Source organism: Cydia strobilella, chromosome 15, assembly GCF_947568885.1.
Source record: "Cydia strobilella chromosome 15, ilCydStro3.1, whole genome shotgun sequence".
NCBI lineage: Eukaryota > Metazoa > Arthropoda > Insecta > Lepidoptera > Tortricidae > Cydia > Cydia strobilella.
The window spans coordinates 12,850,325-12,867,749 of record NC_086055.1 but is presented as its reverse complement, the minus strand read 5'-3'; the positions used below and the strand labels follow the sequence as shown (position 1 = coordinate 12,867,749).

Here is a 17,425-nt window from a genome sequence, read left to right as displayed (position 1 = left end):
GTCCTAGAAAGCTGAACCTTCCCATGTAGTCTATGTTTTAGATACCTACATAGAACAGTAAAACTAATAAATCTGTAACTTTCACCCTCCCACCTCTAAAAAAGGGGGTAGAGTTATATTCATATTACAAGTAAAACTAGGACACTTCTTGATGTCCTGATGAGCCTACGGTTTACATAAAACGCTGTACCGTAACCCCTCCTCCCCTCTCCCCCGCTTGCTATGCTAAAACTGTACCCCGTTATAAAGGGGGTGCAGTTCTAAATACTTATACAGAACTAGTGTGCCCAGGGCACTTCCCGATGTCCTAGAGAGATAAAATATTTGGTATGAAGCCTATATGATTTCTATACAAAGATCATAATAATTAAGAAATTTGTAACTTTTACCCTCCATCCCCTATTAGTGGAGTGCAGGCATAACAATTTTACAAAGAAAAAACATAAAATGCGTTAAAATATTAAAAACTACAAGCCCATAAAAATAAACGTAACCTCCTAGGCAAGGTCTCAGAGACCAGCGAGATATAGTATATAACCACCTAGGCAAGGTCGCTGAGACCACCGACGACAGTCTTTTGCTCACCAAATTCACAAAGACACACGTCCGAAGGCATCGATCACATGGCCGGCACTGAGACGGCTGCAGGGAAAGGTACAGGGTCACAGAGGTCCGTGCAATAAACACGTGTTGAGTTATTCACTATTTTGTATTTGCAAAGGTCTGAGAGACCTTGCGTAGGTGGTTAAGGGTTAATTTAATTTTTACAAGCATGATGTTATTTACGGGAAACAGTAATTCCTGTTTTGGGACCGTAGTCTAACCTTTTTAGTTTCACTTAGTAGTTCAACTTAGCTCTTTACAAACACAACTGCCACTGATGCCGTCGGAAAGTTTCCGAAATTGCGAAATTTTCACTTTCAAAATTCGGAAACCTCATACTTTTGTACAGAAACTAAAATTTCCCATTTCAAAAATGGAAGTTTCCTTTGTTTCCTGTAATTTTTTTCTGATATTTCCGAGCACTCCCAAAATTTTGGAAGCTTTCCTCAACTTCTCTCTGTAGTCGGAGGTAATTTTAAAACTTAATAGGCGATTAAGGGCCAGTTGCACCAAGAGAACTATGAAACTTCCCATACAATAAAATTTAGCGAACGCTAAAACGGTGACAGACGGTTTGGTGCAACCCGACCTACCTAAGTCCCGATTTCCAAACCATATGTATAGGTAGTTACAGGCGTCCTTAGCCTATGGTAACCTACTACATACTTGTTGTATATACCGATATACTTGTTTGCCACTTGCCACCGACGTGGCATAGGTAATATACGAAGCAGTACGGCGCCATATGTAGTTCAACTATATGTATAATGAAATTAATGAAGCTGAAATATTTATTTTTCAGCCTGTGCAGCATGTTTTATCGGAAGTGGATATGAAAAATATACAGGCACGACAGGCTCCACTTTTGTTAAGAACTGCGAATGCAAAGAAGTCGGGTACTCGGTGAAGCATCTGACATGGCTAGACCCGGACGGCAACGCAATCAATGGGTAAGAATATTTTTTGCATCACATTAAATATCATTATCAACAAAAATATCTGTTGTATTTTTAAATGGGCAAGTCCCCACAATCACCTCACGTGCTGCTATGCTAAAAATGTTAAGCGAGACGTTCTTTATTTTTCTAATTAACTATAAGTATTTTCTAGAAGGTCTTCTAACCTGTTTCCTACGTACCTACCTATTTATATGTCCCTCTACTGGGCAGAGGCAGCTTCTTAGACGGGGTCATAATTATTTTTTAGAAGTAATAAGCATGAGGATATCTAGCGAGTAATTTATGCGTTATAATAATGAAATAATCATGCTGGCTCACTTCTACTACTGCTCATTCATACTACTACTAGTCATACTAAGCAGTCGTATGTATGGAAATCATAAACTCACATTGATATCACACTTAAACTATCGTGAGACATATTTCAAAATATTTATCAGTACGGTTTTTACTCACTATTATTTCACTTGACGACTCCATCTGCGGACTGCCCCGCGCCCCCCGCCCCCGCCCCATCAGCGCGTGCGCAACGAGCGACGAGGCGGGCGGCGCGGGCACCGGGCAGTGCACGACGTACAACCGCCGCGGACACTCGTGCCTGAGGATGGATTCCCAAAGAATCCGAAACATGTCGCCAAAAGCGACTAAAAATAATAGTGAGTAAAAACCGTACTGATAAATATTTCACATTGATATATTAAGAATCAAGATGCTCATTAACTTATAACATGCAATCTTAAGACGACAATAGAATCATATATTCTATTGTCATGGTCTTAAAATTGCATCAGCTATAGGTACAGTATAGGTGTTTAAAGGCAGTACTTATTTAATTAGATAAATGATTGTTTCTCTAAGACCAGATTCGAGCAATCCAAACATATACACGGAGATTCAAGAGCACAACGGCACGGGTATACTGAGCCTCGTGGTGAGGAGCATTAGCAAGTCCATGGCAGGAAACTACACGTGCCAGACGAACTTCGAAGGAAATACGTATAGCCAGACTTATAATATTGAAGCATATGGTACGTATTATTTATTTTAGTCATGTGGCGTTATAATTATATAAATAAATAAAAAATATTATTTATTTACATTACTTTACATGGAAAACGAACAGCTATAACTATGTTAATAGCGACAAATAGTGATACAGAGCCACATGAGACATCTTATACAAAACGAGCCCCACAATATATGTTTATTACGTCTAATTTGTTTCTAGATAGCCCGTACTTTGTGAACACAACTGAGGATCAGAATATAATCATCGGGGAAGACTCGATAGTTAGATGCGAAGTGCGAGGAATCGCAGACTACGAGATAGTTTGGTACCGAATCACAGATCGAGCGGATGTGGTATGATTTTTTTTATTTACTAACTTGTTTTCGGTAGCTGTAATAACCATCCGTCACCTTTATTACCAAGGTGATAGAGTTCAATAAATGATGTTTATCCTAGTTGCATCACAGTTCCCTTTCCGGCTTTGTCTCTTCCTCTTTGTTAGGTCTTCGGCATCCTTTTTGTAAAAACAAATATACAAAATGTTGTCTACCTACAATCAAATAGTTATCCTTTTGTACGCCAATGTGCAATGACCGATATATACGCAGCGTAGGTTCAACGCAAAAGACCGATTAATCGGTCATAAACCACAGAGCAACATAGACCTACATACTCGTACATATGCATAAAGTTCAATTTCAGTTTTGACACTTCGGTGACGTGGCGTCTGGATGACTGCTTTTGTGTTTGAAACGGCGTCGAAAAGGTTAACTGCCACATATATGAACTTGAATTAATGTGGTCTCAATGCAACTAAGGATGCATCAAGAATTAATACGTATTTTCTTTTTCTAACTGCCTTATAATTGTAAGCTGGATACAGATGGCTGCGGGGTAAGTGTGGCTGATGGCCTTCACATTGGGGCCTGTTTCAACAATGATTAGTTTTCCTTGCGAGTTCATATATGTGCCATATTCAACTAAAAGGGTACTTATTGTCGGTTGTCAATAAGGCGCTATTTCCATATAGCTTCAATTCAAAATCAACCTTATCGACAAGCGACAATGTGGTACCTTTTAGTTGAAAACGTCACATATTTGCTACTTGCTACTTGCGTTTAATGGCGTTAATAAGTGTAGTTGTTGTTTTAGCCTTTGGTCAACGACATAAAGTACAAGATATTGCCTGAATATGGCCTACTTATCAGAAATGTGACTAGAGAAGACGCTGGGTACTACAACTGTACAGTCAATAACATTATCATAGGGGATTCATTACCAATACGTATAAATGTACAGGTAAATATACTGATTGCTTTAAAGTTGCATTTGTTATTACACTTATTATATATATGAAAAGTTGAGGTAATATTCGCTGACAGCTGGCGGTACCATATTTAAAGTTATCATCCGTTAAATTATATTGATGCAATAGTCAAACAATTAGTACTTATACGAACGTATGTCGTATATGTTGTGACGCACACCGAATTCCTTTGCTGACTGCTTCTACCTAAGGAGTTGCGGTTAGTGGAATAGTCAATCATTCCGTTTTGGGCAAGCTTGGCTTACTTTTTTTGCACGAGATGAAGTTTTAGTATTTATTTATGAATAACTATTAGTAGATCATAGTCAGCCAATGGTAAAACAAATAAGCATAACCACAAATTGCCTAGAAATCAAAACCTTTTATTTTATTTTAATTTTTCCAGGTTTTTTTAATACCATCAAACGTCTGGTCTAAACATTTAACACTATTTTCACAGGCGGCGGCAAGACCAGTGATATTCGAACCGAAATTTAACCTTCCTCCGGAGGCCATAGTTGTCGGCAACTCAGTGGTTGTGGAGTGCCTTGCGGAAGCCATACCGTACCCCGAATATACCTGGACCAAGATTACTGATGAGGTGTGATTTACTTGTTTTTACATCCATAACATAACAATAATGTAGAATCTACATACCTAATAAGTTCTGAATATAATATTATACAGTGTGAAAGTGCTTAAAAACCTTAAGTTAGCTTATTGTATATGAAAAAAATTACACGTCCAATGTGTTAAGGTTAACGCTGCTCATAACTATTCCAAATTTCAAATCGATAGCTTCAGTAGTTCTCGAGATATTTAGCAATCTGACAGACAGACAGACAGACAGACGGACAGAGTCGCACCATAAGGGTTCCTTTTGTACCTTTTTGGTACGGTGCCCTAAAAAGGGAAATCAACAGTTTTTAAAGTATAATTAAAAAGCTTAACAAAAATCTTGTCTTCTGCTACTGGCGAACGAAACTTCTATTATTTCTCTATAATATTATCGATGGTTTGTCATTATTTTCAGTACGGAAATCCATTGGAGAATGCAAACTCGACGTGGATACCAATGGTTAATACAATAAAATTTGATAGCATCAAAAAAGAAGATGCAGGGACATATGTATGCACCGCAGCAAACACTGTGGATAGTGCAGCTATAAAAGTTTCCATTAGTGTAAGTATATCTGCCCGATAAGGATAATCTTTTCTTTTTTACTTTGCTATACCTATGGCATTTCGTATTGTTATTTTTCTTCTTTGTTTCCTCACGACTGAGGGTCGAGACTAAATGAAGTTCTTTTGTGCACCAACGCAAATCTGTACAATTTTTCACTATCACTATTTTAATAATTGGTGCCTGTGTGATACCTGGCAGGCCTTCTTTACCATAGTGACCTACTGGGTCGGTGGATATCCACTACCCCGTTTTCCATCCACCATGCCCACCCACAATGTGCTTCTAAAAGTCATCTGGCCACGTGTCCGATGTATACTTAAGGATCCGCTGGAAAAAAATTGTTACAAAATACCTATCAATACTTTTTAATGGGCTAATACGTCGAGTCAGAAGTGTGAAATACTTAGACTAGACATCACCAATAATCCGATCCCTATATAAATGTAAGAAATGTACCTACTAAATACTACTGGATTTGGTGTATCTTGAATTCTTACAATTAATGTCACCAATGAATTATGAGTAAATTGACACAGTAAGCCATGACTATGTAGAGATCATTTCCGAGTCGAAGATTTTTATTTAAACCTAATTTCTATAGCAAATGTTTTAATATTATTTTACTAGGTCAAAGTGCCTCCAGTAATAACGTCCCTGGAAAACGTCACCGTCGTGGAAGGCAACGCAGCACAGATCGCCTGCAAGGCTACCGGAGTGCCTGCCCCTGAACTTCTTATAGAGACCAGTCTCGACGGATTAGAGACAGATCAAAGGTGTAGTTTTTCTGTACAGATATATAACGTTTAATATTAATAAAGCCATCATCATGAGGCACTTAACATCTTGACAGATGATTTATGCAGCGTCTGTATGCGAGGGACAACGTCTCCCGTGGCTGTATAAGCCAATGCGGGACCGGAATTTGCGACCGCATTTGTGGCAGCTGAAGTTAGGACCCATGTCGGCAGCAACTTCTGGTGGATTGTGCATCTTTGCGCGTTTTGAGGCAAGGTCTTAGAACCATGCGTTGTCGTGAATTCTCCATTCATCGCGATCTGACGCGAGCTCCTCCCACCCTCAAGTGTGTCCCGATGTCAAAAACGACCATGTCGCGTTTCACGCAGTCCTTAAAACCCAGCAAGGGACGTCCAATGCGAAGCTTCTGAAATGCTATCTGGCAAATAAATAAATAAAGCCATGCGATAATAATTAAATTAAAAAATTAAAATTAAAAAGCTTTTATTTCGGATTACATATTACATCCATAGAGTTACACATTATTAAAATTAAATAATATAAATAAATAATAATAATCAAGTTACCATAATTTAGCTTTTTTTTTAATCAGGGTGTCAACAGCCGTCATGCACCCAACACCGGACAGCTCGGAGCTATATTTGACAATTATGAACGTCTCCAGACCCTGTGAGGGCATTTTCAGATGCAGTGCAGCTAATGCAGGTTAGTTGGCTTTTGTTTCTGGAAAGGCTCCCTTTTCCACATCTGTAGGTATAGAGAGTATAGACGATTGCTCCAGGAGTTTCGCATATGACTCATATGAGTTACAGACACTTTAAAAACCTGTATATGTACAGTCGCCATCAGATATATCTGAGCGCACAACGTGTTCACAATATCTGAACACGCACTCTAACGCCCTGACAATAGAGGCGTGTTCACATATTGTGAGCGCCTCGGCTGCTCCGATATATCTGATGGCGACTGTACACTCCGTTTTTTAACAGACTTCAAAGAACCATACCTTTTGTACCATATTTCATGCAAAATTAAGTTATTTTCTTTCTTTCAAACAAAAGAAGGAGACTATTTGAAAAAAAAAATATTTATTTATATTTTTGTAGCAATATATACTATATTTACTAAGTTTATAAGTATTTTTTGCCGTTTTGCAGTCAACAACGTTACCCAGGAAATGTACTTGACCGTCCTGTACGTGCCATATTTCCCCGTACAAAACGAGACCATTTGGGGCTGGCACAACAACACGGTCAATTTGAGCTGCGTCCACGCAAGCAACCCGCCGTCCACAATAGTATGGAAGTATGATATTGAAGTAACTAGCTATTGTTAGACAGCTTTACTCGGGTCAAATTTTTACACTGAAAAAACAATAAAGAAAATGGTTTCATAAAAAAAAGAATATTGACAACTTAGGCACATAAAATAATAGAGAGCGATAAAATTAATCAATTTACAAGTATCCTCAAGAAAGTATCACAAATAACCAAGACATATAAAAAATATACATTCACCAATATTGTTCGCTGTGCACTTTAGTAATAAATTCCAGAGATAACTTTGCTACCCATTTAATTCATTAGAATTCTTACAACTTTTATCAGGTTCCTTGGAAGTGAAAGTCGCGAAACAACTACAGCTGAACACGATGAAGTGAATAAACGACTGCAAGAACTAAGTGATGGCAGTTCAGAGCAATACTTATCCTTGCAAATTGACGCTAATAAGTATGGGGAGTACGAGTGCACAGCTGTCAATCCTTATGGAAATACTACGAAGAAAATATACTTAAGAGAAGCATTCAAACCGACGGCTATCAAGAATGTAAGTACGTACTTGTAATCATAGATGCATTTCTTTTATTTAAGTCCGTTTTTCACCGTACGTGGACCTTCCGATATTTGGGAGGTTTGGAATTTAATGAAATGTACGGGTTACACTATTAATATTATTATACACCTTAAACTTTAAGAGTATAGAGTACAAATACATGTCTTATTCAATTTAAAAACCTACAGACTCTTTCTTAAGCTACATCCAGTACAATCTTTCCTTTGCGCCTATTACAACTGTGTGATAAATTATTCTTACAGAAAACAATCATAACCATGACAGCAACGTCCGTAACGTTCCAAATCCAAGGGCCGGACGCCGCAGACAACGCCCCCATACGCGGCTACGTCGCAGAGTACGACCTTGTGGAGAACTACGCCATCTCCAGCCACCATAACATAAGCTATTGCGGCGTGGAAAGGAACTTTACAATAGACCGGCTGAAGCCCAATAGGACGTATTCGATAAAGTTCGCAGCCCAAAATGCGGTTGGTGATGGCGAGTGGTCGCAGCCGTTCGAATTTGTAACACCTGAATCGTAAGGACTTGTTTTATTTTATGAATAAGTTTGCTTGTGCTCGGTTGAATTAAGGATTTGTGACAAAAATAGGCAACGTTGTTTTTGATAACTTCACGATCTTTTTATAATTTTCGTAGACAGCCAAAAACAGATTGCTGTGAAAATATCATTTATGCACTTTCCCCAATTTCTTTATTTCCATGCTACCACCCGGTAAATGCAAAATACATATTATTTTTTTGCAAAAGTTATGTGCCTATGAATAATTGACGACTACACATCGGTTCAACCATTCAGATCAAAGATAATTTACCCTATTTCTTGTTAAACTATCTTTTCTTATAGCAATATCAAAATGCCTCAGGTCCGCTCCTGAACCGCCCACAGAGGTGTGGGGCAATCAAGGCAAGCTCAGGTGGAAGGCGCCCGAGCCTAACGGCGAACCCATCGACCATTACAGCGTCGAGTTCTGTCCGGTAAGTGCTTATCCGATCGTCAATGGTAATATGGAACCGTGAAATAGTTATTGGGGATCGCGATTTGTTGGTATTTTACACATGCCTACTGGAAAAAATATATAAACTTTTTAAGACGTTCTTTACGAAAAGCGCGAAAGGTAGGAAATTCGCAACGAGTGGCGATAAATTGAAACACGACCGAAAAGAACTGTACAGGTTTTTAAAGGGTCGGTGTTGCAGGCGTCCATAGGCTACGGTGACTGCTTCCCATCAGGCGGGCCGTATGCTTGTTTGCCACCGACGTGGTATAAAAAAACATATTTAATAATATATTCTTGCACATTGTCAGTGTTTGTCATGCCTCGATCAATGATAACGTCGAGACTCGAGACACTTCTAAATTCCACTATAACACTATTGTCAATAACTGTCAATTATACCTTTTTAACTAAGTATACTACAAGGCTACAAGCTTAATTTACAAGGGCAACGACGAAAATTTATGCAAAACATTTGAAAATACGTGTTACATGCATGCTTCTTAATTGATAAGTCCATCTTTTGTACCATATTTTATGCAAAATAAAGATATTTGATATTTTGATATTCAATGAGAATAAAATATGATGCTATTGCTGTACCTACTTATGAAAATATGTGCACCTACATTAAACATATCACCGTTCAATACAATTACTTAATGGAGCCGAAAGTACTTTAAGCGAAGATTAATTTATCATTCGACAATTACCATAACTTTATGGTCCGTCTCCTATTTCATAACATTCAGTGACCCATATCCTTACGCAATAACCATGCAAATTAAATTTAACAGTTCATGAAATTAGGTAAACCCGTCTTATATACAAGTATCTAAACCAATTGACCTTCATTATGTGGACCTCAGAAGTGCTGTGGGGCTACATGCTGCTGTATTATGTCATGTTACCAGTGTAAACAATTTACAGTGACCCAATTAATAATTAAAGTCTAATAACGCGTTGCTACTTATTAGCGGCGTGGCTATGCAAATGTTTAGTTAGGTACCGATATTAGGTAATACATATTTAAGCTCTGGTATGTTTGAATGAGAAAAGTTTTAGTATATTGTCGAATTTCTTTATAATACACTACCACACAACACTACGTTTGTCGCAAAATGGATTAGTCGATTTATAGCCTACTTATTATTATACGACATCAATAAATTAAAATAATAACTATTAATAATAAACTGACAAATCAATTCAATTAATCATTTACCAATATAATTATTTTTGACGATATATTCTTAGATTTAGTTTTAAGATTTGCGGTCATTTATTTTATTTTAATTTAAATTGATTACTAATAAGAAAATGTAATTAGCCTAGAATAATATTACTATTGTGTGCCCTTACAGGGTGTCATGATCTGACTTTATATTATGTAACACCTATTATGTACATGACAATACAATAAATAAATGATAAATATAATTTGTCGCACTAGAGTTATGTATTACAAGTGTTCTGTCGAGCAACAGTTAGGGTGAAGCCAGACGTTTTGTATGAAACCGAATGCAGCAGATATTGAGCCACCGAAATTACGCGATTCACAACTCAAATAATTACACTCGAGTGGCTTTACCCTTAATCACGATACCGATCTTTCAAACAAACTTTCACACAATCACTTACTTAATTGATATATTTTGATAATGTTTCAGTTTATCGGTGAAATTGTCAACCACACGCTCTGCCAAAAAGACAATGTGACAGATACCGCGTTCCCGTTAGAGAAGTTGGAGAGGAACGCTAAGTATAAGTTCGGAATAAGTGCACACAACTCTCAAGGCTACTCGGATTACACGTATAAGGAGATAAAGACGCCAGGTAACGTATACACTAAACAGTGTCCTTCCATTCCATAAAATAATAATTCCAAAATTCATTTTCATAAAGGAGATTTAATTTTCTTATTATTGTCATTCATGACTTTTAAAAGGTAGGACTAAGCTTTTATTCCAACAGGATTATACCTAATCAAATTTAAGTGCTTTCTTACAAAATTTTAATTTAAATAAATAGGTAGGTACCTACTTCATGAAATTATTTCCTATAAAACGAGAATAAACCCTAAAATTCTTTAAGTACGTTAATAGTTTTCGATTGGGTATTTTTATCCTCATTATGACTTGGAAAACTCGCGTGGGCTCTAAATTTTTCTAACTATTATTTATCTACCCTAAAGTTTTTCGCACGCACGGTTACTCATTAGGTACTTACAATTAAAAAACAATATTTTCGTCGTTATTGATTTGATTACTAAGAAGTGAAAGGAATAATTAAGTGTAGCAGGTTACTTACAAAAAAAAAACTAAGAGCCCACTCTATCACTTTTGTTAAAACAAGTATAAGCGAAGGCAATTTATAAACTTAAAACTGCTATTGTTGGTACATATTCAGTGTACCTATGATCCCACTTCGGTGTGCATCTGCAATTTTTAACACAACAAAAATGAGAATAAAAGCATTCCATGAACAAACGCACATTTTATAAAATTAAACACTTGTTTCTAGCAAAAATATTCGGCGTAGGCCTACTGTCAGCGGGCGCCGTCATCGGCATATCTGTGGTGGTGGTGTTCCTCTGTCTTCTAGTGTTGGACTTGCTACTGCTGTGCTGGAGGAAGCAGGGCATCATAGCGAGCTGCTACTTTAGGAAGAATAAGAAGAAAACTGACAACCTTAATTCCCGGTAAGTATGTAGGTTTACCTACATACTACTAGAAGCGGCCGATAACAAGTTTTTAAAGTATACGAATTACATACTTAAATAAATCCAGATCGATAGACTATTTAATCCGTTCCGAAACACTAAGCCAGACAATTTTTTTTTAATAGCCTGTAGTGTCCCACTGCTGGGCAAAGGCCTCTCCCATTGATTTCCATGACTCCCGTTGTTGAGCTTTTTCCGGCCAGTTATTAGTGAAGGTGTCTAAGTCATCCCGCCATCTCCGCCTGGGCCTGCCACGTCCGCGCTTATTTTGCGGCATCCATTTGGTGGCTATACTAGCCCACCTCCGGATGCATGCGGCATACGTGACCTGCCCAGTCCCACTTCAGACAAATATAAATAACAAAAATCCAGGTACCTAATCTACGCCATCTATATCAGAAAAACGGGAACATTTTTTCATGTCAACATCAGAATATAAGATTGGTGTTTTGTGCTAGTCATGTATGGACTTAAGTTGAACTTTAGTAAAAACGCTTTTCATAATTTCAGGGATAAGAAAGGGCTGCTTGTGACAGAAGGCGAACGTGCTGATGACCGGCCCAACAACGGTGGCCACAGAGAACTGGTGTACAACAAGACCACGGGTGTCATCACGGGGAAGCACTCCTCAGTGTAGCTTTAATGAACCACCGATATCGTGCACGAACAATTTCGTAAAATTGACCTTTACACGACCGGTCACAGTGAGCTGATGTACAACAAGACCATGGGCGCCATCACGGGAAAACACTCCTAAGTGTAGCTTTAATAAACCACCGATATCGTGCACGAACAATTTCGTAAAATTGACCTTTACACGACCGGTCACAGTGAGCTGATGTACAACAAGACCATGGGCGCCATCACGGGAAAACACTCCTAAGTGTAGCTTTAATGAACCACCGATATCGTGCACGAACAATTTCGTAAAATTGACCTTTACACGACCGGTCACAGTGAGCTGATGTACAACAAGACCATGGGCGCCATCACGGGAAAACACTCCTAAGTGTAGCTTTAATGAACCACCGATATCGTGCACGAACAATTTCGTAAAATTGACCTTTACACGACCGGTCACAGTGAGCTGATGTACAACAAGACCATGGGCGCCATCACGGGAAAACACTCCTAAGTGTAGCTTTAATAAACCACCGATATCGTGCACGAACAATTTTGTAAATTGACCTTTACACGATCGGTCACAGTGAGCTGATGTACAACAAGACCATGGGCGCCATCACGGGAATACACTCGTCAGTCAGGTTTAATAAACCAAAACCACCGATATCGTGCACGAACAATTTCATACGTTGACCTCTATACCAGCGGCGACAGCTGACTGGTGTTACAACAATTAAATACTACAGGAGTCATCACGGGGAAGCACAGCACTCCTTCAGTGTAGCTTTTATAACAACCTCGTGCAGTTATAATTATGTCGATGTTTTCTGTGAAACAGCTGATTTTACGATTTCGAGGTTGGCATCATAGTAATAAATTGCTCAGTATGATATTTGTAACACAGTATACCTACTGTCAGTGTCACACATAACAGAATCAACCTGTATACTTATGTACCTACATCTTTGTTGCTGGAACAGCAAAATTGTATTGCCGTAGCATATTCTCGTCTTTTGATCGCGTGCGGCAATAATAAAGCTCTTGAGATATACAGAGATAGGGGTTGTTTGACATATTTAATTATTGAAAGTCATAATGTAATGATTGTCAGATTGTCGTTAGTCATAATTCTGAAACCGTTAAGTTTTTAGGATTTTCGTAAGGTTATCCTATAGATAGGTTAGGTTAGGTTTGTTTTATGAGAATCCGAAACATGTCGCCAAAAGCAACTAAAAATAATAGTGAGTGAAACCGTACTGATCTAAATATTTTAATCCTGAGTACATTACGCGTTTCTGAGAAAAACCAAATTATGACTGAAGAAGATGCGGACAAACAATACATTATGCCTTGAAACTTTATGAGAAACAATAGAGACCCATATAGATAGGTATGTAAGGTACGAGTATGTAATGACAGGTTAAAATACGAAATTCATTGTGCACAGTGACCACACTTTAGTCATTAAATTGTAAACGTACCAAAGAATATTCTTTCTTTTCTTTTCATACGAAAAAGTGCCAATACCTAATACAAATCATACACAACCATTATTTAAGTTAATTTGTGTTGCAAATAATTACAATCTGATTGCATGATACATTTAAGAACTAGAATATTTAAAAAAAAGTTTGTTGTTTTAAACAGAAATCTTCTTTTATTCTCCGTAACGTTAAAAAAATCTTGAATTAGTTGATTTTTGCGTTCCAAGTCCCAAAAGGCAAAGGAAATAAATTGAATTCCACCGAGCCTCGTAAAATGGAAATTGGATTATCTGTAGATCACTTTACTTGCGTAAAGATTTTAGCTTGACTTCAGTGCTTGTAAAAATCACTGCGATTAGGTAATAATAAATGATTTCGTCACCTTTTTACATTGCTTCCACCTTTTGTAAGTAACGTGAAGTGAAAGTGTTATTATTTATTTATGTATTTTAAACTTTATTGCACAATTAAAATACGTACAAATGGCGGACTTAATGCCTCAAGGCAAAAGGTATGATATTTCATTACAGATTTTGCAGGCGCGTTCGTTCAAAAGCCGCCGTCATACAATCAGTCACACTCAAATTTTTTTTTAAACGATGTTCAGTAAAAACATGAAATTTGACATGAACATCCACCCGTACTACCCGACATATGTATAAGTTACGTAAATGATCATGTCAAGTTTCATGTAATTTAAGTATGTCGTTTTATAATGAGAGCGTAACCTCGATTGTATGGATGCGGCTATTTGGCGGCTGGTGAGAGTGGTGACTCACCTTGTTACATATTTATCTAATCTCATCTCTTTTTTATCAAATGCAATCTCATTTGACAGGTTGCTAGCTGTGAATAGTTAAACATTGTCTGGGCATTGAGTTACATTGGTTGGGCATTCAAGTACAGGAGTTCCAATTTATACCTCCCTACAGGATGTCGAAAACCATTCGGTTTTTAATGGAAAGAATCGAGGCTATTTTCCGAGCCAAACTAATTTTGGTCGGGTATTTTTAAAATAAATGTAGTTTATAGTTTTATTTATTTTATACAAACTAGATATATTTTTAATGTAATCTTGGATTAATTGTCACGCACTAATGCTGTTGATTTTATAATTTTGCATTTACTTGTTTTGATAGATTTTGAAATGTAATACAATACAATAACCGCCGGAAGGAAAACGGCTCCGGGCTGTACACTAACGCAGCGTACTACGAGTACGTAGGCGAACAACACGCGGACGCGAAGCGAAGCGATGCGGCGCGGGGTGAATCAATCCTTTGATACCTATAGAAGTGGGCGATCTCGTTGCGAACGCGAAAGCCATGCGCTGCGCCGCTTCGCTTCGCGTTCGCGAGTTGTTCGCTAACGTAAGACGCAGCATAACGGTGACGGTCCGTCGAAGGCGAGCTACGTGAAATTAATTGGACTAAACTGGATCGAGGCTTCAATTGTTACTGAGGGTAGGAAGACGTACGTGTCACGAGCTTATAAAGACCCTGTACATCTGGAGTGTCTTAGACTCCTAAGGCCTAGCCATACATTATTGAAAAATCCAAAATTTGCTACTGAAATTTGAACCTATTAGTGTAGGAAATAGAGATTTTATTGTTTTGTTTAAAAATTGAGCGAAACAAAACAAATCGTTTCTTGAGAAACATAATGTCACTACACTACAAATGACTTCTAAAATAAACACAGATATTGGTGTTTTTGGGTTCTTTCAACTAAGAATCACTAGCTTATTCAATCCAGACATAAAAAAAATCCCAAAAATTTGTATGAAAATTATACATTCCACTACGTCACGCACATACAAGTGAAAAAAAAAACACTAAAACGTGACGTAATGGAATGGACATTTTGGGACATCTTTTTTTAATGGAAGGATGAAGAATGCTGTCGATTCTGAGTAAAATGAGCCCAAGAATTGAAAGAATCAAGTTTTTAATATTTATTTTAGAAAACGCCCCACTATGTTTCTCAAGGAGCGAAATGCAACTGTTTCAGGATATTTAAATTTCATCAAATTGAAAGTAATATAGCTACTTAGACCATGAGCCTTAGGTTATGATAACAACACTAGCAATTAATATATTATAACCACGTCATTTTAAAAATTCCTAGATGTAAAAATTGGTTGTACCCGGTACATCCGGTATAGTAAGACTTCATAAACACTCTTTAACTTTATCCACGTCACGGCGTAAACTTTACATGCAACACGTGCCTGTGCACCAAAACACGGGCTTTAACACCGAACCTGCATAATTAAGCATTCATATCATATATAAATACACCAAGTGATTAGTTATTAACTAAACATATTATATTTAATGTGTGTGTGAAATTTCAAGCACGTAGCTGTAGTACTTCAAAAGTTACAAGTAAGTGAAATTATGTCAAACCGCTGACTCTCGCCAATACATGCCCGTATTGAGCGGTGACTGGGTCCTCAAAGTCCCCGTAGGTAAAGGGTTAAGGGGATCGTTCTAACAAAAATATAGGTTCCTATTTTTTATAAAAAATTTCGATTTTTGGGGTTTTAAATTCAGATCTACAAGTTCGAGTCGTTACAAAAATAAAGGAAAAATCGGGTCTACTTTTTTTTTATTAGAATTAGTTGATTTTTGCGTTTCAAGCCCCAAAAGGCAAAGGAAATAAATTGAATTCCACCGAGCCTCGTAAAATGGAAATTGGATTATCTGTAGATCACTTTACTTGCGTAAAGATTTTAGCTTGACTTCGGTGCTTGTAAAAATCACTGCGATTAGGTAATAATAAATGATTTCGTCACCTTTTTACATCGCTTCCACCTTTTGTAAGTAACGTGAAGTGAAAGTGTTATTATTTATTTATGTATTTTAAACTTTATTGCACAATTAAAATACGTACAAATGGCGGACTTAATGCCTCAAGGTAAAAGGTATTATGATATTTCATTACAGATTTTGCAGGCGCGTTCGTTCAAAAGCCGCCGTCATACAATCAGTCACACTCAAATTTTTTTTTAAACGATGTTCAGTAAAAACATGAAATTTGACATGAACATCCACCCGTACTACCCGACATATGTATAAGTTACGTAAATGATCATGTCAAGTTTCATGTAATTTAAGTATGTCGTTTTTAAATGAGAGCGTAACCTCGATTGTATGGATGTAGCTATTTGGCGGCTGGTGAGAGTGGTGACTCACCTTGTTACATATTTATCTAATCTCATCTCTTTTTTATCAAATGCAATCTCATTTGACAGGTTGCTAGCTGTGAATAGTTAAACATTGTCTGGGCATTGAGTTACATTGGTTGGGCATTCAAGTACAGGAGTTCCAATTTATACCTCCCTACAGGATGTCGAAAACCATTCGGTTTTTAATGGAAAGAATCGAGGCTATTTTCCGAGCCAAACTAATTTTGGTCGGGTATTTTTAAAATAAATGTAGTTTATAGTTTTATTTATTTTATACAAACTAGATATATTTTTAATGTAATCTTGGATTAATTGTCACGCACTAATGCTGTTGATTTTATAATTTTGCATTTACTTGTTTTGATAGATTTTGAAATGTAATACAATACAATAACCGCCGGAAGGAAAACGGCTCCGGGCTGTACACTAACGCAGCGTACTACGAGTACGTAGGCGAACAACACGCGGACGCGAAGCGAAGCGATGCGGCGCGGGGTGAATCAATCCTTTGATACCTATAGAAGTGGGCGATCTCGTTGCGAACGCGAAAGCCATGCGCTGCGCCGCTTCGCTTCGCGTTCGCGAGTTGTTCGCTAACGTAAGACGCAGCATAACGGTGACGGTCCGTCGAAGGCGAGCTACGTGAAATTAATTGGACTAAACTGGATCGAGGCTTCAATTGTTACTGAGGGTAGGAAGACGTACGTGTCACGAGCTTATAAAGACCCTGTACA

At 37.7% G+C, this 17,425-nt stretch overlaps 1 protein-coding gene across 2 annotated transcripts in view; it reads left to right on the top strand.

Annotated features, from left to right (window-relative positions):
* LOC134747559 (fasciclin-2-like) overlaps positions 1-12,180 on the top strand; it is a 37,849-nt gene extending 25,669 nt beyond the window's left edge. Inside the window, exons 2-16 of one of the 2 annotated variants that reach the window (XM_063682126.1) lie at positions 1,406-1,553; positions 2,421-2,590; positions 2,791-2,924; positions 3,724-3,870; positions 4,338-4,478; positions 4,911-5,060; positions 5,691-5,836; positions 6,412-6,524; positions 6,977-7,124; positions 7,427-7,646; positions 7,916-8,193; positions 8,540-8,651; positions 10,342-10,507; positions 11,195-11,372; positions 11,904-12,180. In XM_063682126.1, the coding sequence (XP_063538196.1) occupies positions 1,406-1,553; positions 2,421-2,590; positions 2,791-2,924; positions 3,724-3,870; positions 4,338-4,478; positions 4,911-5,060; positions 5,691-5,836; positions 6,412-6,524; positions 6,977-7,124; positions 7,427-7,646; positions 7,916-8,193; positions 8,540-8,651; positions 10,342-10,507; positions 11,195-11,372; positions 11,904-12,030 (2,378 nt within the window). In that variant the 3' untranslated portion in view covers positions 12,031-12,180. Of the gene's footprint in view, positions 1-1,405; positions 1,554-2,420; positions 2,591-2,790; positions 2,925-3,723; positions 3,871-4,337; positions 4,479-4,910; positions 5,061-5,690; positions 5,837-6,411; positions 6,525-6,976; positions 7,125-7,426; positions 7,647-7,915; positions 8,194-8,539; positions 8,652-10,341; positions 10,508-11,194; positions 11,373-11,903 lie in introns of those variants that run through there. The other variant, XM_063682127.1, reaches the window with a different exon arrangement.
* Positions 12,181-17,425: the final 5,245 nt, after the last annotated feature.